At 38.1% G+C, this 20,935-nt stretch overlaps 1 protein-coding gene across 1 annotated transcript in view; it reads left to right on the top strand.

Moving 5' to 3' along the window:
- The window catches only part of SMURF2 (SMAD specific E3 ubiquitin protein ligase 2), a 120,596-nt gene that overhangs the window by 61,817 nt on the left and 37,844 nt on the right, over positions 1–20,935 (top strand). The window contains exons 2-5 of the mRNA XM_030296222.1: positions 2,626–2,664; positions 8,426–8,534; positions 17,640–17,773; positions 20,505–20,570. Of these exons, the coding sequence (XP_030152082.1) occupies positions 2,626–2,664; positions 8,426–8,534; positions 17,640–17,773; positions 20,505–20,570 (348 nt within the window). The remainder of the gene's footprint in view (positions 1–2,625; positions 2,665–8,425; positions 8,535–17,639; positions 17,774–20,504; positions 20,571–20,935) is intronic.

The following is a 20,935-nucleotide window of genomic DNA, read 5'->3' as shown; positions in this document are numbered from 1 at the left end:
GCGTGTGAGCAGGGGAGGGGCAGAGAAAGAGGGAGACAGAAGATCCAAAGTGGGCTCTGTGCTGACAGCAGAGAGCCTGATTCTGGGCTTGAACTCATGAACCTGCGAAATCATGACCTGAGTGAAAGTTGGATGCTTAATTGACTGAGCCACCCGGGCGCCCCTTACGTAGTTACATTGAAGGAGAAGAAGGATGGTGTCTGGAGAGTATGTTTAAATGTTGATGAGGCCATAAGTAGAGGAGATGGGAGAACAGGTCCCTGAGAAAATGGTGATTCGGATATAAGATCTAGAACACAGGGGGAAGGACAGTGTGAGACAGGAGGGTGGATATTATAAGCAGAAGGAAGACAAAACGAATGAGTATCAAAACATAACTTTGTAGGGTTAGCAATAAGAAGTTGGAGAATTCGCATATATTTTTGGTTTCTCTAAAGTAGGATGTGAAATCAGTTCACTTCTGGAATCATAGGACGGTGGTTTTAAAAAAAGTCATTACCTCAGCAGTACTGAAGATTAGAATTTGGATTCATATATGTGTTGTAAATGTATTGATCCTGAGTATTCTGTACGGTTTATGTGGTGATAATGAAAGTTAGAGAGAAGTTCTTCTAAATCCAATTAGTGATTTGGTACTCTCAGTTACGGCTCTTAGTTTTCATATTTGAGTTTTTATGTTTTTAAAAATAAAACTGTTTCTAAGACAGGGCCTAAATGACTGACTACTAAATCACTATCTTGTACTTAATAATTTTACTCATTTACCAATGGCATCTCTCTCTTTTTTTTTTTAAGTTACTTATTTTGAGAGAGAGATGGAGAGAGAGACAATTGGGAGGGGCAGAGAGAGAGAATCTCAAGCAGGCTCTGCTTGACAGTGCAGAGCCAGATGCAGAGCTTGAACTCATGAACCATGAGATCATGACCTGAGCTGGAATCAAAAGTCGGATGCTTAAACCAACCACTAAACCACCCAGGTGCCCGGCATCTGTCTTTAAAATAATTTTTATTTAACTTTTTTAAAAAGTTTATTTATTTTGAGAGAGAGAGAGAGAACGAGAGCACATGCAAGCAGGGGAGGGGCAGAGAGCGAGGGAGAAAGAATCCCGAGCTGACTCCGTGCTGTCAGCACAGAGCCCATGAACCATGAGATCATAACCTGAGCCGAGATCAAGAGTTGGAGGCTTGGGGCGCCTGGGTGGCGAAGTCGGTTAAGCGTCCGACTTCAGCCAGGTCACGATCTTGCGGTCCGGGAGTTCGAGCCCCGCGTCGGGCTCTGGGCTGATGGCTCAGAGCCTGGAGGCTGTTTCCGATTCTGTGTCTCCCTCTCTCTCTGCCCCTCCCCCGTTCATGCTCTGTCTCTCTCTGTCCCAAAAATAAATAAACGTTGAAAAAAAAAAATTAAAAAAAAAAAAAAAAAAAAGAGTTGGAGGCTTAACGAACTGAGCCACCCAGGCTCCCCTTTATTTGAACTTTTAGAGTGATTAGTTATATATAGACTTATTCCCAAGGTTTGTTATGTTAAATAACACTAAACTTCCAGACCATTTCAACCGAGTAGAAGTGGGTAGAAATTAACCAAATAGTACATGTATAGATATTTTATAAGTTATAAACCATACAGAAATCGATGTTTTCCCTTCACTTTTAACAAGTTTGAATTAAACAAGTTAAGTTTATAACTCTATATAAGCAATAATTTTTTAAAGTGACATGTAACCACAAACTATAAAATTCACCCCTTTAGAATGTGCAGTTCAATGGTTTTTAAATTTTTTTTTAATGTTTATTTATTATCTTGAGAGAGACAGAGAAACACAGAGTGCGAGCAGGGGAGGGGCAGAGAGAGAGAGAGAGACAGAGAATCCGAAGCAGGCTCCAGGCTCTGAGCTGTCAGCACAGGGCCAGACGCAGGGCTCGAACCCATGGACCACGAGATCACCTGAACCGGAGCCACCCAGGCACCTCCAATTCAGTGGTTTTAATATATTCGTAACGTTGTGCATCCATCACCTTACGAGTAATAATTTCATGCAGGGTAATCCAGAGAATGTGGCTTTGGGATATCTACTCAGTGTATTAACTTTTAATTTTTGGTAGATACAGTAATCTGTCTTGTCATTGAGTTTAGAAGAAGGTAATTTATCTCTCCTATAAAATTTCTGTGGAGTTAGGTGGAGACTAAATAACAATGTTATTTTTAAAAAAATCTCATCTATATCAAGAAAGCTTTATTTTATTTATGATCTTCAGTATAAAATTATTTCATTAAAAAATGTATATGTCAACCTGAGTTTGCTTATTTTTTTCTTGGAACTATTTTCCCCTTTTCACCGAGCTGCTCTGAGATAAATCTTGATGGAAGATTGATTGGAAGTTGGTCTTTATTAGAATACCAGATTTATAAATTTTCTGGCTGTCAGCTGTTATGTGTGATCATTGCTAAAGTTGGAACCACTGGTTCAGCTGTCTTTTGCTAGTCTTTAATAAAAGCTTGTGATCATATTTCAAACCTTGCTATAATGTTTATCATTCACTGGTACTTTCAGTGTTTTAAAATGAACGTTTTGACAGTGCAGTCTTACCATTTTAATTCTTTCCATGTATTTTTTGTTTCCTTTACAGTACTCTGTGCAAAAAACTTGGTGAAAAAGGATTTTTTCCGTAAGTAAATTAACTTTAAATCTTGTATGTTGTGTGTAGACTTTTTGGATAACTTTTTCAGAATTGTCTGGCTTTAGTGATTTCTCTATTCAGAAATGTACTTCATACTATTTTATGAATGCTTTGGTTTGGACCCTTTTGGCAATACTTTTTTTTTTTTTTTTTTTTAAGAGGACTTTGTGCCTTTTTAGCCTTTGTTCCTTTCCTTTTATCCACCCCTCTCACATATTTCTGTGAAATGTGTATGTGTATAGGTGTGTATATGAGACGTGTAAAGAATATCGAGGGTGTGCATACTACTAGGTTTCTAGAAAGGGTGGAGATTATTTTGTAAACACTTTTTCTTTTCTAACATTTTATAGGAAATTTTATTCAGGCATTCACCATACCTTGGAAAGTAGAGGAGTTACTCAGCCTGCTTAGAATTTCCAGAGTGTAGGAAAGAAATCTCTGCCACATTCAATCATAGATGCTCTTATGTCTCGGCCTCTAAAGCAGACATTTGGTTCCCCTATTTGCAGTCTCTTTGCCAATAAGTTGTCAAATTTTTTTGTGGCTTTATTTAGGATTAAGTTTTGTGAAGGAGGATTGGGAAGAACCCCTCACGTGTGTTTAAAATCTTTACCCTGTAATATCATACTTCACAATAGCTTTAAGGTATGGAGTAAAAAAAATAAAATAAATATATATAAATAAGTAATTGAGTCAAAATGATATAATTTTTAGTAAAGAACTCGAAGCCAACAAAGTTTTATATGTAATATATTTGAAGTTATAAATTGAGAAGATGCATTAGATTTTCATTTTTTATTTTATTTAAAATTTTTATTTTAGAGAGAGCATGTGCACACTCACAAGCAGGAGAGAGGGGCAGAAAGAGAGAGAGAGAGAATCTTAAGCAGGCTCCACACTCAGTGTGGAGTGATCCCATGACCCTGAGATCATGACCTGAGCCAAAATCAAGTGTCGGACACTTAACCGAATGAGCCACCCAGGTGCCCCAAGAAGATTCATTAGATTTTAAAATTCAAGTTCTACCAGCCCCCAGAAACTAGGTATGAGTGCTAATTTAATATGATATTACTTAATTTTCAGGGGTTTCATTAAAAGAAATAGTAAGCTCTTGATGCATTTTAAAATCATACTTCATTCATCTCACTTGAAATTTTCTTCTAAGATATCTAGAGTAGAACCAGAATTAAAGCTTATAAAATAACATAAAACTGTATAATTAGAAATTTTTCTGGTTTCTGTGCTTATATGGGAAAGCAGTTAAATAGGATGCTGTGGGACATAGTTAAGAAAGTTTTAAGCAGTCTCCAATATATGTACCAGGTGCTGTCTACCATACTGCGTATCACAGCAGGAGAGGCCAGTGGCCTCTCTCCATGCTGCCACCAAATTCTGTCTTCACAGGCTTTTTCTGAACTACCTACTTCATCCCTGTCACTAATAACCAGTGTATACTCTTTTTTTTTTTTTTTTTTTTACACCATTCTTAAGGTTGATTTGAGGTAGGATTAGTAGGACTGTGAAGTGGCAAATAGGATTGGATAGGTAGGTGACAAGGAGAAAAGGGAGACAAGTGAGGCATGCACTCTTTTATAGCTCCTTCTGCATCCTCCAAGATGTCTGCTTTGGTTTTACAGATAAAATCTAACATTTGTCTCCCAGCCTTCCTTCCCAAGTTCTTTTCTTTCCTCCAGAGTCCTAAGACACAGTTTCTCCAGTATAATATCCAGATCTACTTGTCTGAGTTTTCCTAGGAAATCTAGAAGAATCTTACTTTGATTTTTGGTAAACCTTGGAGAGCCAGTTAATATCAGTTATACGATCTTTATCTGCCCTTAAGTTGTAGGTGGGAAAAAAAGAAAGAAAGGACTGTTTCTCTCTTTCGTTAGCGTAGGCAGTAAAAATTGATAAAAGTTTTCTTAAGAGTTGTGAGTTTGCTCCTAGGGATAAGGAAATTAGGGGAAACTATATGATTATCTTGAAAACCTAGAATGGAAGAACCATTTGATGGCTCTGGAAAGGGAAATTGGAAAGCCAATCTTGAGGCCTTCAGAAGGCACTAGCCAGGGATGGGCTGTCACCTGGGTTCACAGTGGGAATGGCCTCTGCTGACAAACTTAAGTTTGTCATTGATCTGTTTATAAGTTGAAGGTTGCCCACATTAATTCCAGAGAAAAAATTGTAGTACTTCCTAAATCTCTTCATGAAATTTGAGTGACAGTGTGTTTATTGTCAGAATGCAGTTATCATTGATATCAAAATGTAGTGTTTGCTTGTAATGCAGTTTAAATCATGTTGAATGAGAAAAGTAAACTTTAATATCAAGCATGACTATAGGCTGATGAAACATATGTGTGTGTATATATTTAATTATAGGAAAAAATACACTGCCAAGTGCTGTCTTGTAATTTGTGTATTAGAGATAATACTCTTTATTCTGGTATCTACCCTTGCTGAGAAAAAATTTGCTAACTCACTTTTTGGAATTGTTTTCAAGCTTATTGGCTTTAAAAAATAAATTATTTCCCCCTCTCCCCAAAATTTTAGAAGGAAAACTTTCTAAACGTATAAGAACATGGAAAAGTTTTATAGTGAATATCCACCATCTAGATTCTACCATTAACATGATCCTGTATCTGTCTTTATCCATTATCTGTTTCTTAAAGAATGTTTTCATTAGTATAATTTTTTTCTCTTTTATGCAACATTTGTTTGTTTATTTAAGTTTATTTATTTTGAAAAAGAGTGAGAAAGAGAACAAGTTGGGAAGGGCAAAGAAGGGGTGGGGGACAGAGGATCCGAAGCGGGTGGCACAGAGTCTGAGGTGGGGCTCAGACTCACGAACTGTGCAATCATGACCTGAGCCGAAGTCAGATGCTTAACTGACTGAGCCGCCCAGGTGCCCCTCTTTTATGTAACATTTAAATAAAAGATTTATGTGTAAGATACTGTGTTGAGTCACTATATTTAGGGGCCACATTGAAGTCACTCAGAACCACGGTGATTGGTGAATGTTCTTTTTCTTCCCCCAATCAAAAATAAAGTTTTATTTTCTCCAGAAAGTAACACACTTTTAAGTTGAAATTTTTGTTTCATTGTTATTTGCAGCTCAAGTGCATTTGTATAGCGAGGAAGTCTTCAGCTTTAGCTATTTTTGTATGACTCAGAAATGATGGGGATGATTGAGAAATTTTTAAAAATACAGAAAATACCTTAGCCACTTGATATTTACCACTAGAAGCCTCACTAACTTCAGAAAACTTGATAGCTTTTGATCACATCACAGTAACTTGGCTCTCAAGGTAAATTTTTGTGGACTAATAGAAACAGGTAAGTTGAAATATAGGTACTTTTTTTTGTTAGGGCATAGAGCTTGTGTTTTGTATTATTTAACAGAAAAGAAATATAGGAGGTTGGGACTCAGAATTTCATAGTTAATTAAGGACTTGGAAACCATGCCTAGTGTGTTTGTGTGGAAAAGTTGTTCCCCTTAGTCCTTAATTCTTTAAACAACATCTAAAAGGAAAGCTTGAAATGTGATTTTTGTTTTTGCTTACAAACATACATTTGTATGTTTGCTGAGATAGTAGAATCAAAAGAAAAAGAATAGATTCTTGAAAATACTTAATGTTATTGAAGGTAGTGGGAAAAATATTCTTCCATTAAACACATTTAAAAATGGTAGGTATTACTGAAATAATATGAATAGCAGTAAACTTCAAGAATATAGTTAAATACATCAATACCCTAACTTCCAAGTATCTTCTTAAATACTTAACACTCTTAAAATTTGGTCCTCTCTTATTTGAAGTTGACAGATCACAGAATCACAGGATTGGGGAACTGACGATGTGATTTATGCCTGACCTCGAATCTTGGCACATTGGTATCCTGACTTAAAAAAAAAAAAAAATTAGCATAGATATCAAGGTGCAGAATTTCTCCAATTATCAACCCATACCAACATTTTGTTCTAGTATTTTCTTTGTTTTAAAAAAATTTTTTTTCTAATGTTTATTTATTATTGAGAGACAGAGAAACAGAGCATGAGCATGGGAGGGGCGGAGAGAGGGAGAGACACAGAATCTTAAGCAGGCTCCAGGCTCTGAGCTGTCAGCACAGAGTCTGACACGGGGCTCGAACTCACAAACCGCGAGATCGTGACCTGAACTGAAGTTGGGCGCTTAACTGATTGAGCCACCCAGGCGCCCCGTTCTAGTATTTTCAACTGTCCATAGGAGATCTGTGCTATCCCAAAATGTCATTTTTGTCTCGTTAAAACTTTATTTAGTTCTGCATTCTAACTTTTTTTTTCTCCAAAAGAACCACTGTTTTCATTGTTACTTAGGCCTGAAAACTATAGTGTCATCTTTGACCCTAGTTTCTTATAAACTTGTATTAGATCTTTCAGAGTAGTTTATTACTTCACTGTCCTTTCCCTTTTCCTAGTTCAGAGTCTGCTCATCTTACTGTTCGTTTATCCTACTGTGTGAAACTTATGACCGCTTCCTAGATAGTCTCTGTACCAGTCTTCCCTTCTCCCAGTCCACCCTGAATACTGCTAATAGAAAAATATGACACCCTATTATCTACCTCAGTCACTTTCTGATTTCTAAGCCTCTCTTACCCACAGCATTTACTTTTAACATCGTAGCACAAATGATTTGGTTAGATTCCTCACAGCCCTTCAGATGCGGTCGTACCTTTCTTGGTGATCTTCCTGTTTATCCTTTAAAGCCCAATGAGTCCCATCCCCTCAAAAAAAAAAAAAAAAAAAAAAGCGCTTGATTTACTGTTCAAACTCCCCAACAGTTCTGTTTTTCTGAACTCTTACTTGTACTCACTATTGAACTGCATGGTACGTGAGAGGTATACTATAGTATAGTAGTTGAGAGCATGAAATTGAGAACCAGATTTTATGTGCATGGGTTTAAAATCTAAACTTTAGACCCTGGCTCTCTCACATACTATTGTTTGTCCTTGGATTAGTTAATTGACCCCTTTGTGCCTCAGTTTCCTCATCAGTAGGGTAGAGACTATAGTAGCATTTACCCCATTGGATTATTGTGAGGAATAAGAGATTTAATATATGTAAAGCATTTAGAATAGTGCCTGACATAGTGTTAAAAGTATTTTCTTTAGAATCTATACAAACATTTGTTTATTCTCTGGTTTCCCTCTCCCCCAAGGCATTCTTAACGTTTTAAGGCAGGGTATTTAATTTTTTGATTCAGTTTTTCATCACTCATGGTAGTTATTCAGGAAAACTTTTTGGCTAATTTGATTTCTCTGTAGCCCATATTCTTGTGTGAAAACCTGTAAGAAGCTCTTTCTTTAAAAATGCTACTAAGGAGGACCTTGGGAAGGCCCTAAGAGAACCAGAACTGTTTAAAACTTCCTGGGGTCAAAGGGCTGGTAAAGATGTATAAACACTTCCCTATTATGAGGTAACCTCTAGGCTTTGGTAGTTTATTTATTTTTTATTTTTTTATTTTTTTCGGCTTTGGTAGTTTAAACTGAGAATGTTTTGAGATAGCAACAAGAAAAACGTAGCTTTTGGTATTTAATGTAGAATTAACTTTAATCTTCGTTCAAAATGGACCACTTTCATTTATAGCTAAATGTTACACTTTTTATAAAGAATGGGATAATCTTTTGTAGCAAATAGTAAGTTTTATATAATTAATCTTCTATTTTCCATGTCACATTATTCTTTAATTAAAAAAAAATTCTTCCCCTTTTTCCACAGGACTTCCTGATCCATTTGCTAAGGTGGTGGTTGATGGATCTGGGCAATGCCATTCTACAGATACTGTGAAGAATACACTTGATCCAAAGTGGAATCAGCATTATGACCTGTAGGTTTAAATGATTCATTTGAAATGAAACATAGAGTCAATATTATTTGATATAGTATTTGAAAAGAATCACTGAAAATGATCAGAGTTTGATCTGTGGTATAATTTGGTCTTCACAGAGGGGCACAAAACCTAGTGGGAAGGTACTGTGACTTATTGATAGCTGGTTTTGGAAGATGAAATGCTCTTAGTAAGCCTATGGAGAATAAAACGTATATGCAGTATAGAGCAACCCCGTCCCATCTTCTTTCGGTTAAATAAAGGTATTAATTTACTTTAGGTCAGTTATGAGTATAAAACCAGAAATCGTAATTGGAGTGCACTCATAGACATTCTTTGTGCTTTTATAGGGATGGTTTCTTTTTTTCAAATTTTAATCACAGTGCTATATGCACCATTCTAAAAAGTGCATAATACTGTAAGGCTTTTTTTAAAAAAAATATTTATTTTTATTTTTGAGAGAGACAGAGGGTAAAAACAGGGGAGGGGTAGAGAGAGAGGGAGACCCAGAATCCGAAGCAGGCTCCAGGCTCTGAGCTGTCAGTGCACAGTACAATGTGGGGCTCGAACCCACAAACAGTGGGATCATGAGGTGAGCCCAAGTCAGACGCTTAACCGACTAAGCCACTGGGGTGCCCCAATGTTGTAAGGCTTGTAATGGGAAACTGCAGTTTGCCGCCCCATCCTTATTCCTGATTCCCATTCTCAAGGTAACTAGAGTTACTTTGATTGTTTAGTCTGGTATTTTCTTCTCTTTCTAGATCTCATGCTTACTTTATACATCTGTCTGTATATGGGGTGGAGGGGGGGTGGAGATGCAGAGATTTAGTGTATGCATACTTTTAGGTGTTATTTTTACATTTCTTACCATAGAAGAAGATTTGGCTTTTACAACTGATCTCTCTCATCCCTGTTCCTACAGCACCCGCGTGGCCCTTCCTTTCTCCGAGCCCTCCATTTGAACCTTTTTGGTTAAATCATTGTTCTGTATTTACATTATGATCATGTAACTATTCATAACTGAGTCGCATGGTGTGCAGTGATTACATTTCCTCTCTTGATAAATTTTGTTTTTCTGGAATTAACTATCTTATTTTGCCATTTGTTTAGTTTTCTATCTGTCGCATTAATTAATTCCTAGACTCTCCTACAGGAGTGGACATTTCTGCATATATTCAACCGCATGAGCTATTCTGTTGGCTTTGTTTCCTTGTTGGAGATCTCCCTCCTGAAACCTTTGGCCTCTTCCTCCACGCTGGTCTGGTGGTCTAAGCTGGTCTAGGACCTGCTGCACAACTGTCCAGGAACCTCCTTTATCATTATGTTGGGAATTTCCTTTGTCTTTTCTGGGTTCAGTGATTTCCCATTTTTTGTTATTCCCTGTTTCGATGAAGTCGGTCTTTCATGGTCATCTTGAGAAAGAGTACAAAGATAGGGAAAATTTCTTTGAGATCTTGTCTGAAAATGTACTTTGTCTTTCTCAATGGATAGTTTGATTATAACCTTCTAGGTAAGACACGCATTTCTCTCCAAATTGTGAATATATGCTCCATTGTTGTCTAGGTCTAGACCAGCACTTGAACAGAAATATAATGTGAGCCACAAATGGAAGCTTGTCTGTAATTTTAAATTTTGTAATAGCCACATTTAAAAAAGTTAATAGGGACACCTGGGTGGCCCAGTTGGTTGTGTTCAACTCTTGATTTTGGCTCAGGTCATGATCTCACAGTTCACGAGTTCGAGCCCCACATCAGGCTTTGTGCTGACAGTGCGGAGCCTGCTTGGGATTCTCTGTCTCTCTCCCTCTCTCTGCCCGTCCCCCACTGTCTCTGTCTCTCTCTCTCAAAATAAATAAAAGTTAATAAAAAAGATTAAGCCTAATAAACATATTTAATTTAGTATATCTGAAATATTCTCATTTCAACATGTAATCAAGATAAAATAATTATGGTCTTTTTTTCTTATAAATAAATGCATAGGTTAAAAAAATAAACATTTCTCAGCTAAGTCTGAGATCTTAGGGGTTTGTTTGCACTTACAGAGTGCCTCAATTTGGACTAGCCTTAAGTACTCAATAGTTCCATGTGACTGGTGACTGCCCTTTTGAATAGTGCAGTTTCAGAGTATCATTAATGGCATCCTGATTTTGGTCTTACTTGATTATTGTTTTCCACTGGAAGATTTCAGGGTATTCTCTTTATGCCGCATAATAAATTTTTTGATGATGGACTTGGTATATATGTTACATAGTGCTTGGTACTTATTGGGACCTTTTAATATGGATAAACTCTTTAAAAAAATTAAAATTTTTAATTCCAGGATAGTTTTTTTATTTTTAAATTAAAAAAAATATTTTTAATGTTTATTTATTTTTAAGAGAGAGAACAAGTGGGGGAGGGGCAGAGAGAGAGGGAGACACAGAATCTGAAGCAGCCTTCAGGATCTGAGCTGTCAGCACAGGGCCCTACGTGGGGCTCGAACCCACGAACCGTGAGATCATGACCTGGGCTGAAGTTGGTTGCTTAACGAACTGAGCTACCCAGGCGCCCCTAATTCCAGTATAGTTAACATACAGTGTTCTATTAGTTTCAGGTATACAGTACAGTGATTCAGCTTCCATTTATTACTCAGTGTTCATCAAGATAAATGTACTCTTGGGGCTCCTTGGTGGCTAAGTTGGTTGAGCAACTGACTTGATTTCAGCTTGGGTAATGATCCCCAGGGTCATGGAATTGAGCCCTGCGTTGGGCTCCACACTGAGCGTGGAGCCTGCTTGGGATTCTCCCTTGCTGTCTCCCCTGTGCCCCTCTTCCTGCTCATGCTCTCTCTAAAAAAATAATAATAAATAAAAAATAAATGTACTTTTAATCCCCTTCACTTTTTTCACCTGTCCCCCCATCCACTTCCCCTCTGGTAATCATTTGTGTGTTCTCTATAGTTAAGAGTTTGTTTTTTGGTTTGTCTCTCTCTCTCTCTCTCTCTCTCTCTTCTTTTTTTTTTTTTCCTTTGTTTTATTTCTTAAATTCCACATATGAGTAAAATCATTTGGTATTTGTCTTTCTCTGTCTTATTTTGTAACATTATACTCTCTAGAGCCATCCATGTTGTTGCAAATGGCAAGATTTCATTCTTTCTTATGGCTGAATAATATTCCATTCTTTATCCATTCATATCTTTATGGACACGGGCTGTTTCCATAATTTGGCTTTTGCAAATACTGCTGCAATAGACATGGGGGTGCATACATCCCTTGGATGTTTTCATATTCTTGGGGTAAATACCCAGTAGTGTGATTACTGGATTGTAGGGTAGTTCTATTTGTAACTTTTTGAAGAACCTTCATATTGTCTTCCACAGTGGCTGCACCACTTTGCACTCCCACCAACAGTGCATGAGGGTTCTTTTTTCACCATATCCTCGCCAACACTTACTATTTCTTGAATTTTTGATTTTAGACATTCTGATAGGTGTTAGGTAATATCTCATTGTGGTTTTGATACACATTTACTTGACGATGAGTGAGTTTTCATGTGTCTCTTGGCCATTTATATATCTTTGGAGAAATGTCTGTTCATATCTTCTGTGCATTTTTATTTTTTAATTATTTTTAAAAAATATTTATTTATTTTTGAGAGAGTGAGAGAGAGCAAGCATTTGCGAGTGAGGGAAGGGCAGAAATAGAGGGGGACAGAGGATCCAAAGTGGGCTTCGTGCTGACAGCAGAAATCAAAAACCATGAGATCATAACCTGAGCTGAAGTCGAATGCTTAACCGACTGAGCCACCCAGGCATACCTCTTCTGTGCATTTTTAAATTGGATTGTTTGTGGTTTTTTTTGATGTTGAGTTGTGTAAGTTCTTTATATTTTAGATACTAACCCTTTACTGGGTATGTCATGTGCAAGTATCTTCTCCCATTCAGTAGATTGTCTTTTATTTTTGTCTGTTGTTTCCTTTTCTGTGCAGAAGCTTTTTATTTTGATGTAGTCCCAGTAGTTTATTTTTCTTTTGTTTCCCTTGTCACAGGAGACATGTCTAGAAAGATGTTGTTATGGCTGATGTCAGAGAAATAACTGCCTGTGCCTCTTCTGGATGCTGAAACTCTTTAGTTATGAGGAAATTTTGTCTTTTTTATTTGTTTTTTTGAAGATTTTATTTTTAATCTCTGCACCCATCGTGGGGCTCAAATTCACAACCCCAAGATCAAGAGTCGCATGCTGCACTGACTGAGCTAGCCAGGTGCCCCTGTCTTTATTTATTATAGGTGATTTCTTCTCCATTTTCTATTTCCTTTCCTGGAACTCCTGTTACTTGGATGTTACCCCTTCTGAATTGATTATCATTTAGTTGTCCTATCTCTTTTCTCTCATATTGTATCTCCAGTGGAAGAAAATATTTTTGTTTCAGTAAAAAATTAAAAACTATGATGAACTATCTGGGCTGTTTCCCCTACTTAGTTTTCCAACATTCCTTTTATTGTGATTTCTGCTCTCATATTTTTAGCTTGCAAGATCACTTTGCTTACTGACTATCCGTTTTTCGTAATTTCGTCTTATTTCTTGGATGCAAGAGAAGTGAGTTTTGTTGCTTGTATTGCCTCTCTTTTGTCAAGGTTCCTTTTTTTTTTCCTGTTAGTTTGATTTGGGTTTCTGTTTTTTTATATTTAAGGGGAGGCACTTCCATGTTGATTGGAAATTCTGTGCCCATGGGTAGGGGTAGTCCGCTTGCTAGGGTAATCAGGTGTGGCTGTGACATATTCATTGCACAGAATTCTGCTGTTTCCTGCCCGGGGCTATATATTCTTGGATGCTAGTGTTCTTGGAGCTGAAGAGTGTAAGAATGCTAGGAGGTCCCTCTATTGACTGTACTAACCTCTTCTTAGTATCCATGCTTTTATAATGGACTTTTACCTTCTCCCTCAGCTGTGCCTGGTGTCCCTGAGTAGAGAACTTTTCAGAGAGTAAAGCGTACATCTCCTGCTGGGGTTGAGGATGACCTGGGTCAAGGAGGGGATTCAGGAGGGCTTTCCATTCCTTTTCAGTAATTTCACCAGTCGTTCTGTTTTAGCCCCACCGTCGCTGTTAGAGTATCTTGGGCTAATAAGTTGGAAATATTTCAGGGATGGGGTGGCAGTAATAGTCTTGTTTCTTATCTGTTGCTCCCTGCAGGTGTAGGTGTCAGTTTTCTCCAGGTTGCTAATTCTGTTACTATATGTTTTCTATACCTCTACCATTTTGTCAGCATATCTCATGTTATAAACATGTTAACTGCCCTGATATCCTGACCTTTAAGTCTTTGGTCTTTTAAGCTTTTTGAGCTTTCTACTTCACTCTTCATCAATTTCAGTTTTTCTTCAAAATGTTCCACTTGCCTTACCTACAAAAATGAATTTTACATCTCCCATCAAACGTTTATGCCTGACACCTCACATACTTACTTCTAGACAATGAGTTCTAACCCACCCCCCTAGCAGAGTACCCAGCTCAGCCTAGACTCTGGACAGTTATTTAAATTTGACCTTCTAAACCACATGTGAACAAACATGTTTCTCCTAAAACATTGAGATACTGAGAGGCAGTTCAGAATAAGGCTTTTTTGTGTGCCCCTCAGTGCTATGGCTCAGTGACTCCAAGTTAGTAGGCAAATAAATAGGAACTAAAAAAGTAGGCAATAGAGAGAAGTGAGACTACCTGGCTTCCCACCACCCAGCCCCCCACTTATTTGTTTGATCATTAGCTCAGTGTTTAACCCCTCGTGTGTCAGTTTCCATTGGTGACAGCAACAATAATGCCTACTTTAGACGACTGATAGGAAGATGCAGTGAGATAACCCCTGCAAAGTGCTTAGACTAGTACCTCACAGGTAATCCTCAAATGTCAGACGCTTTTAGTAAATATGTTAGGTCGCACCTTTTTTATTACTTGATTTGACCTGTGGTGATTTTGAAATCCCAACTGTAATAAGCTACTGTCTGTGTAACTGACTCAGCTTTTGAGTTCTTAATCAGATTGTTTTAAGCCGTCTCTTTAAGCTTCAGTCACATTTAAATTCAGCCAGAGACCCAGGTATAACAGTGCATAAGACGTAGTCTCACAAGCTTTCAGCTAAGTGGTGTATAGACACAAGTGAATAGGAAATTATAAACAGTATGATAAGAATATGGGGAAGTATAGGTGCCCTGGAAATACACAGAACTTTTTTATATGAATTTAGGAGTTAAGGACAGCCTCCTAGAAAAGTGGCATTTAGGCTTAGACCTTATGTGGGAGTTAATTTGAAAAAGGAAACGGGGGATGGCTCTAAGCAAAAGTAGTCTGTGTGAAGACCCAGAGGTGAAAGAGAACATGACTCTGAAAACAGTTGGAGGGGCAGCATTGGGGAGTTCACGTCAGGTAAGGGGAGTTCGGCATAGGACAAGCAAAGAGAGGCAAGTAGGAACCAGCTCATGAAGGTCCTTGAAAGCCTACTAATAAGTTTGAATGCTCTCCTTAAAGCAGCGGAGAGCAATGAAAAAAGGTTTTAAGTGGGGAAATGCTATCATCAGGTTTATATCCAAGAGCAGACACTGAGGCAGTAACCGTGGAGAAGGGCTTCGAGGGAGACAAAGATGGCAAGGAGACTAGTTCCTACACTGTGGAGTGTGGGGCGACCTGATCGGGTGGGGAAAGCATGGATATAGGCAAAACAAAGGAGGTAGTGAATCCACTGGATACGCTGCAGGGGAGCAGGGGGCAGGATAGCAAAGGAAATACTGTCTGCCAGGAAGCAGTGGTGGGGGGCTCTAATTAGGGGGAGGGAGTGTGGGAGTATAGGAACGTATGGAGTTTTCCTTTTTTGGTACCTGTACCTGACCCTAGCCCATTGGTCGGCTGGGGTCTGTGGATATTTTGAGGTGGGTCTCTTCATGAGCCTTTGCATGCAGCTGGGTGGTCACTGTGGCCGGCCCCTCTTACCTTACTCAGGTTTCCATTGCTCAAGCTTGTTGACTAAAAGGGGCCCCTGTTTTCCCCCCTGACAGGTCGACAATCACAAATCTTTGGCATTTGGGCGGAGGGCTCATCTTCAGTATCTGCTTCATGCTAGACCTAGGGGAGGGGTGTCCCTACCTAAACCTGTCAGTCCGTCAGGGGTTCTGTGCAGTTATAGACCAGAGCATGGTACCACATTAACGTGCTGATCAGCGAGATTCCCTGGTGGCCAGGTCCATGGGATTTAGGGGGAGGGGACTCTCTGATGGTATGGGCTGGAATTCTTGTTGGACCATCATTAGTATGTGGAATTGTTGGGTCCAGCAAATAGAAATGATGACCTCATGTTAGAAAAGTGGTAATGTGAATGTAGACATTCTAAATATTTGATTATGGCCTTAAAACTAAAAAAAAAAATTATGTCACACTATATACACTGAAATCACACTATATTTTGTGCTCTGCTGGGTTTGGGTCACAGGCTGTGTTTGCTGACCCCTGCCTTACACGCCTTGCTTCTACAGTCCTCAACACAGCAGCTAGAGTGATGTTGTTAAAACGTTATTTCAAATCTTGTTACTCCTTTGCTGCACGTCTCCCATTGGCTTCCTGCCTTACTTGGAGAGAAGACCAGAGTTCACACCATGGCTGACAAGGCCCTTTATGATTTGTGCCTGATTGGTTAGAGCAGGCTAACTGATGGAATAGGCAAACCCAAATTGTCAGTGTCTTCATACAAGAGCAATGTATTTTGTATAAAAGTTCATTTGGCAGGGAGGTGATTTCACTGTCTCACAGTCATTCCAGGACACAATTGACAGACGTTCCTCTGTTTTCAGTGTACGTTCTCAAGGTCTCTCTGGGCCTTGACAGCATAAGGGTGCTTATGCCAGTGGTGGGCTATTCTAAGGCACGGGGATCAATACTTTATCATGCTGGGGAATCAGGCTTGGGGAACCGATTTAATGTGATTTTGTTTTAATGCTTGATCTGGGGTGCTGTAGCTGTTTAATAATTGATTCTGGTTGTAGAATTTTGATATACCATGCAGTAGATACTTGCCAGGTTAGGCCTGTTAGGTCTCTTTGAAAATTGGTGCATGCATGTTGGATGTTTTCAACCAGAGTTTTCCCATTTGTAAGCAACAGAAATGAAATTCAAATTGGCTTAATTTTTAAAAAGGGAATGGATTAGCTTGCATAATTAAAAGTCCAGTAGGGATAGGCATGCTTTATGCACAGCTGGATCTAAGTGTGGTTTCCCTGTTTCTCATTGAAAAGTTTTAGTTCTCACTTCAGTGGTTTTGGCTTTTTTACGTACTAGGTGAATTTTTCTGATATTACTGCTTTACTGAATGACACTTGAAGATCAAGGTTGCTGGACCAAAAATTTGACCACTTAGAGGCAATGAAATATAGTTAGGATTCTACTGATATAATTATGTTATTTTATTATATTTTTGCATGGGATGGCACCATGTGAACAATTGGCTGTGGTAGAGCTCTTAACGTACGTGCAGGTATACGCACAGACAAGTGTAGTAACGCTTTCCCCTGCTCTGCTTGTCTGCAGGCAGTGAAGTGAAATCTGCAAGAGTCCTGCTCGCTCAAGGCCTGCATACAGGAAAGAAGCAGGGGAAAAGCGTTACAATCAGCTTTTGTTCTACAGCATTTTAAAACCCACCAGGTATGTCAGATTTTTGGTCTGTCAGCCTTGACAATGCCCCTTGAAAACTGAGTACTCTTCGAAATGATAGGCCATGTCATTGAAATGTTTTTAAATGTGACTGTGATAAAAGCTCTTGTAAGATTTTTGTTCTTGGAAAGAAATTTCAGAAACCTGTAGTGTTATTTGACACTAGCTACTAAAATAGTTTTTTTACTACCACGTTGTTAGCCAGTCTGAGAGTGGCAGATGTGATGAAGGATATATTAAAAATTCTTTATAGATTTTTACTTACAAGATTTAAAAAAAATTTAAAGTCAATCTTGTGGGATTGATTGAACTCAAAACATATTTTGCATTATCTAACCATACTCTGAAACATTTGTGACTTTAGACTACAAAAGCAAAAGAAAAAATTTTACATTCACTACTTGTAGTTGCCAAGTTACTCATTCAGTTATGTTGTTTTTTAGGTATATTGGAAAGTCTGATTCAGTTACGATCAGTGTATGGAATCACAAGAAGATCCATAAAAAACAAGGTGCTGGATTTCTTGGTTGTGTTCGACTTCTTTCCAATGCCATCAACCGCCTCAAAGACACTGGTTGTGAGTAGATACGAGTGTTTTTTAAAATATAAAAATATAGGGCACACACATTAGGCTCTGTGCTGACAGCTCAGAGCCTGGAGCCTGCTTCAGATTCTGTGTCTCCCTCTCTCTCTGCCCCTCCCCTGCTCGTGCTCTGTTTGTCTCACTCAAAAATAAATAAACATTAAAAAAAATTTTTTTTAAAAATATAGGACACTTACATGGCTCAGGTCATGATCTCATTGTTCGTGAGTTCAATTTCCGTATCAGGTAGCTTGAACCCCACTTGGTGTGAGCATGAGCCCTGCTTCAGGTAAAAAAACATGAGCCCTGCTTTTGGTGAGCCCCACCTCTCTCTCTCTCCCTTTCTCCCTCCCTCCCTCTCTCTGCCCCTTGTGAGATTCTCTCTCTGCCCCTCACTCACTTGTGTCCCCCCTCAAAAAAAAAATATGTATGTGTATGTTTGTTTTTGCAGGGGGTGGGCAGGGATCCAAAAATTTAACTTCCTATGTATGTTCGAAACATTGGTAAAAATTCTTGTTTAAATTTATTTTATGGACTTTATAAAAAGAATGAAACATTTAAAATAGTGAGACTTGAACTGAATCAGAGCTGATACTTAGTGTACAGTGAATTTATAAGTGTTAGGAAATGTTTGATATCCAAGAGTAAAAAGAAGGGTGTCAAAGTGTATATGCCTTTTTAAAATTTTTTAGCACCCTTCTCTGGTTTTGGTGGATTAATGAGATAAAATGAGTTTTATTTAGGTGACTGGAGTGTTTAAGGTGGCAATTAAAGGAGAATTATTAGTGAATAAGAATGATATATAAAACTAAAAAAAGTTAAAAGTTCTAGAAAGGTAAGACGTTGAATGTAAGACAGCTGTGTTAACTGCTTAATTATAGCTTAGTTTTACACTAGCCTGGGCATTTAGAAGATCAGACCAAGGTTAAGACATTGGAAATGATTTTAGTATTGGATTGGCAGTAACCAGGTGACAAAACATCTTTTTGGAAGGTCTTTCTTTTGGGACATAGCTGAAGATAACTTTTTTGACAAAATTTTTTGTTGTTTTTACAGAATTCTTTTTCATATAATGTAAAAAATATTGCTAGTCATTCATTGTCATGGGATTTTAGTCCAGATACCTCTGCTAAACAGAAATTCACATGGAATCTAGCTAAAGAAATTAATAAAAAAAAGAGTAAATTTTTCTTGGAGTATTAGATACATTAAGAGACAATCCCTTTTACTGTAATATGATACCACAGTCCAGATATATAAGTATTGATCTGTTAAGAAGAAAAAGGGAGAAAATTGCGCCAGAAGCTCTGAGTCAGGGGAATTTAAAGGCACTTGAGAATTTCTTGTATTTCTGAGTTGACAAGGTGGCTGACCCAAAAGGAAATAGAGGACGCTGGGATGGGAAGAGGTCTAGTATATAAAAATGAACTGTTTTATTACCCAACCCAGCAGGCAAACTGAAGACTTACAGGCCACATGGATGACCTTATCTTTGGTTCAGTTTAGCCAGCATTTATCAAACCTTTAATGTGCCAGGTACTGTTCAAATCCATGGTGGATGTAAAGGTGAAAAAGGGCATGGATCCTGTCCTCTGAGAAACCAGGGCAAAGGCCTGCTGGCCTCTGCTGGCAGAGGGAGCAGGACACACCGGAAAGACTGAACAAGAGAAGAGGAATTGCCTTGCAGAAGTCTACTGTACAGTTGATTTGGTAGCGTCCGTTTATTTTGCAAGGGGAAAAAATGTCTCTTTTTGGCTGGATAAATCTGGTGGGACACAGATTTTTCTTTGTGCTGCCTGTGGATGTTTCATTGCATTTATTTCCTTGACCTTTTTGATGTGCAATAATACTTAATTTATCAAACGTTTATTGAGCACACTGTACAGCGTTCTGCCAGTTAGGAGCAGAGAATTCAAAGATTAATGTATGGTCTCCTCCTTTTTATCAATTCATGACTTCTTTGAATAGATGGCATGCATATATATATATATATATATATATATAGTTGTAAAAGAATTCAGTTTTAAGTGCTATAATCAAAGTAAAAGCAGCGTGCTGTGGGTGACACTGTTCCTTCCTGTAACTGGCCAGGTCAGTGTTAAGTCTGTTCTATTGATGAGGCATGAGAGAATAAATGAGTTGCTCCTAAATGAGTTAGTAGAACTGACTCAAACCCTTATCTTACAGTTTATACTTGGCTTCTTATTAATATTTACTTTATGTGTATGGAGGTCATTTGAAATGGTTAGATAAAAAATAACAGTGATAATAACTCACATTTATTGAACACTTACATGCCAAGTACCTAAGAGTTTTACATAATTACCTGATTTGATCCTTCAAAAATATGAGGTGTAGGTACTACGTGAGAAAATCAAGACTCAGGGATAAATTGCTTAAGAACAACAGCTATTAAGTGACAAGCCAAGACTCAAGACAAGTGTCTGAAATCTTTGGAGAAAAAGTAATTGCATGTTGGCAATGTATATACACCAGTGACTTAGAGATTTTGAAATCCAAATTTATCAAAACTGTTGTTAAGACATTTGTACCAATTATATATACAGTTAGAGATTTTAAATGTTTGTTTCATCTTTAAAATGTTATTATTTAAATTATAGGCCTGGTTGCCATTGGATTATGGAAATTTACCATCACTCTATAGATGTTAGAAGCTCTGATATCAGCTTATTTTTTAATTGCTTTTTTTGTTGATTTCAAATAGATCAGAGGTTGGATCTATGCAAGCTTGGGCCAAATGACAACGATACAGTTAGAGGACAGATAGTAGGTAAGTGTGGAAATTTAAAGTTATGTGAAATTTTGGCATCATTCAGACTGACCTAAACTCTGTGTATCTTTTATTTTTTTTTTATTTTTATTTTTTTATTTTTTTCAACGTTTATTTATTTTATTGTTTGGGACAGAGAGGGACAGAGCATGAACGGGGGAGGGGCAGAGAGAGAGGGAGACACAGAATCGGAAACAGGCTCCAGGCTCCGAGCCATCAGCCCAGAGCCCGACGCGGGGCTCGAACTCACGGACCGCGAGATCGTGACCTGGCTGAAGTCGGACGCTTAACCGACTGCGCCACCCAGGCGCCCCTCTGTGTATCTTTTAAATCCAAGTACACTAACTATAGCTTCATTGTATTGG

Source organism: Lynx canadensis, chromosome E1 (assembly GCF_007474595.2).
Source record: "Lynx canadensis isolate LIC74 chromosome E1, mLynCan4.pri.v2, whole genome shotgun sequence".
Taxonomy (NCBI): Eukaryota; Metazoa; Chordata; class Mammalia; order Carnivora; family Felidae; genus Lynx; species Lynx canadensis.
Note: the sequence above shows the minus strand (reverse complement) of the source record. Positions and strands in the feature narration are given on the sequence as shown.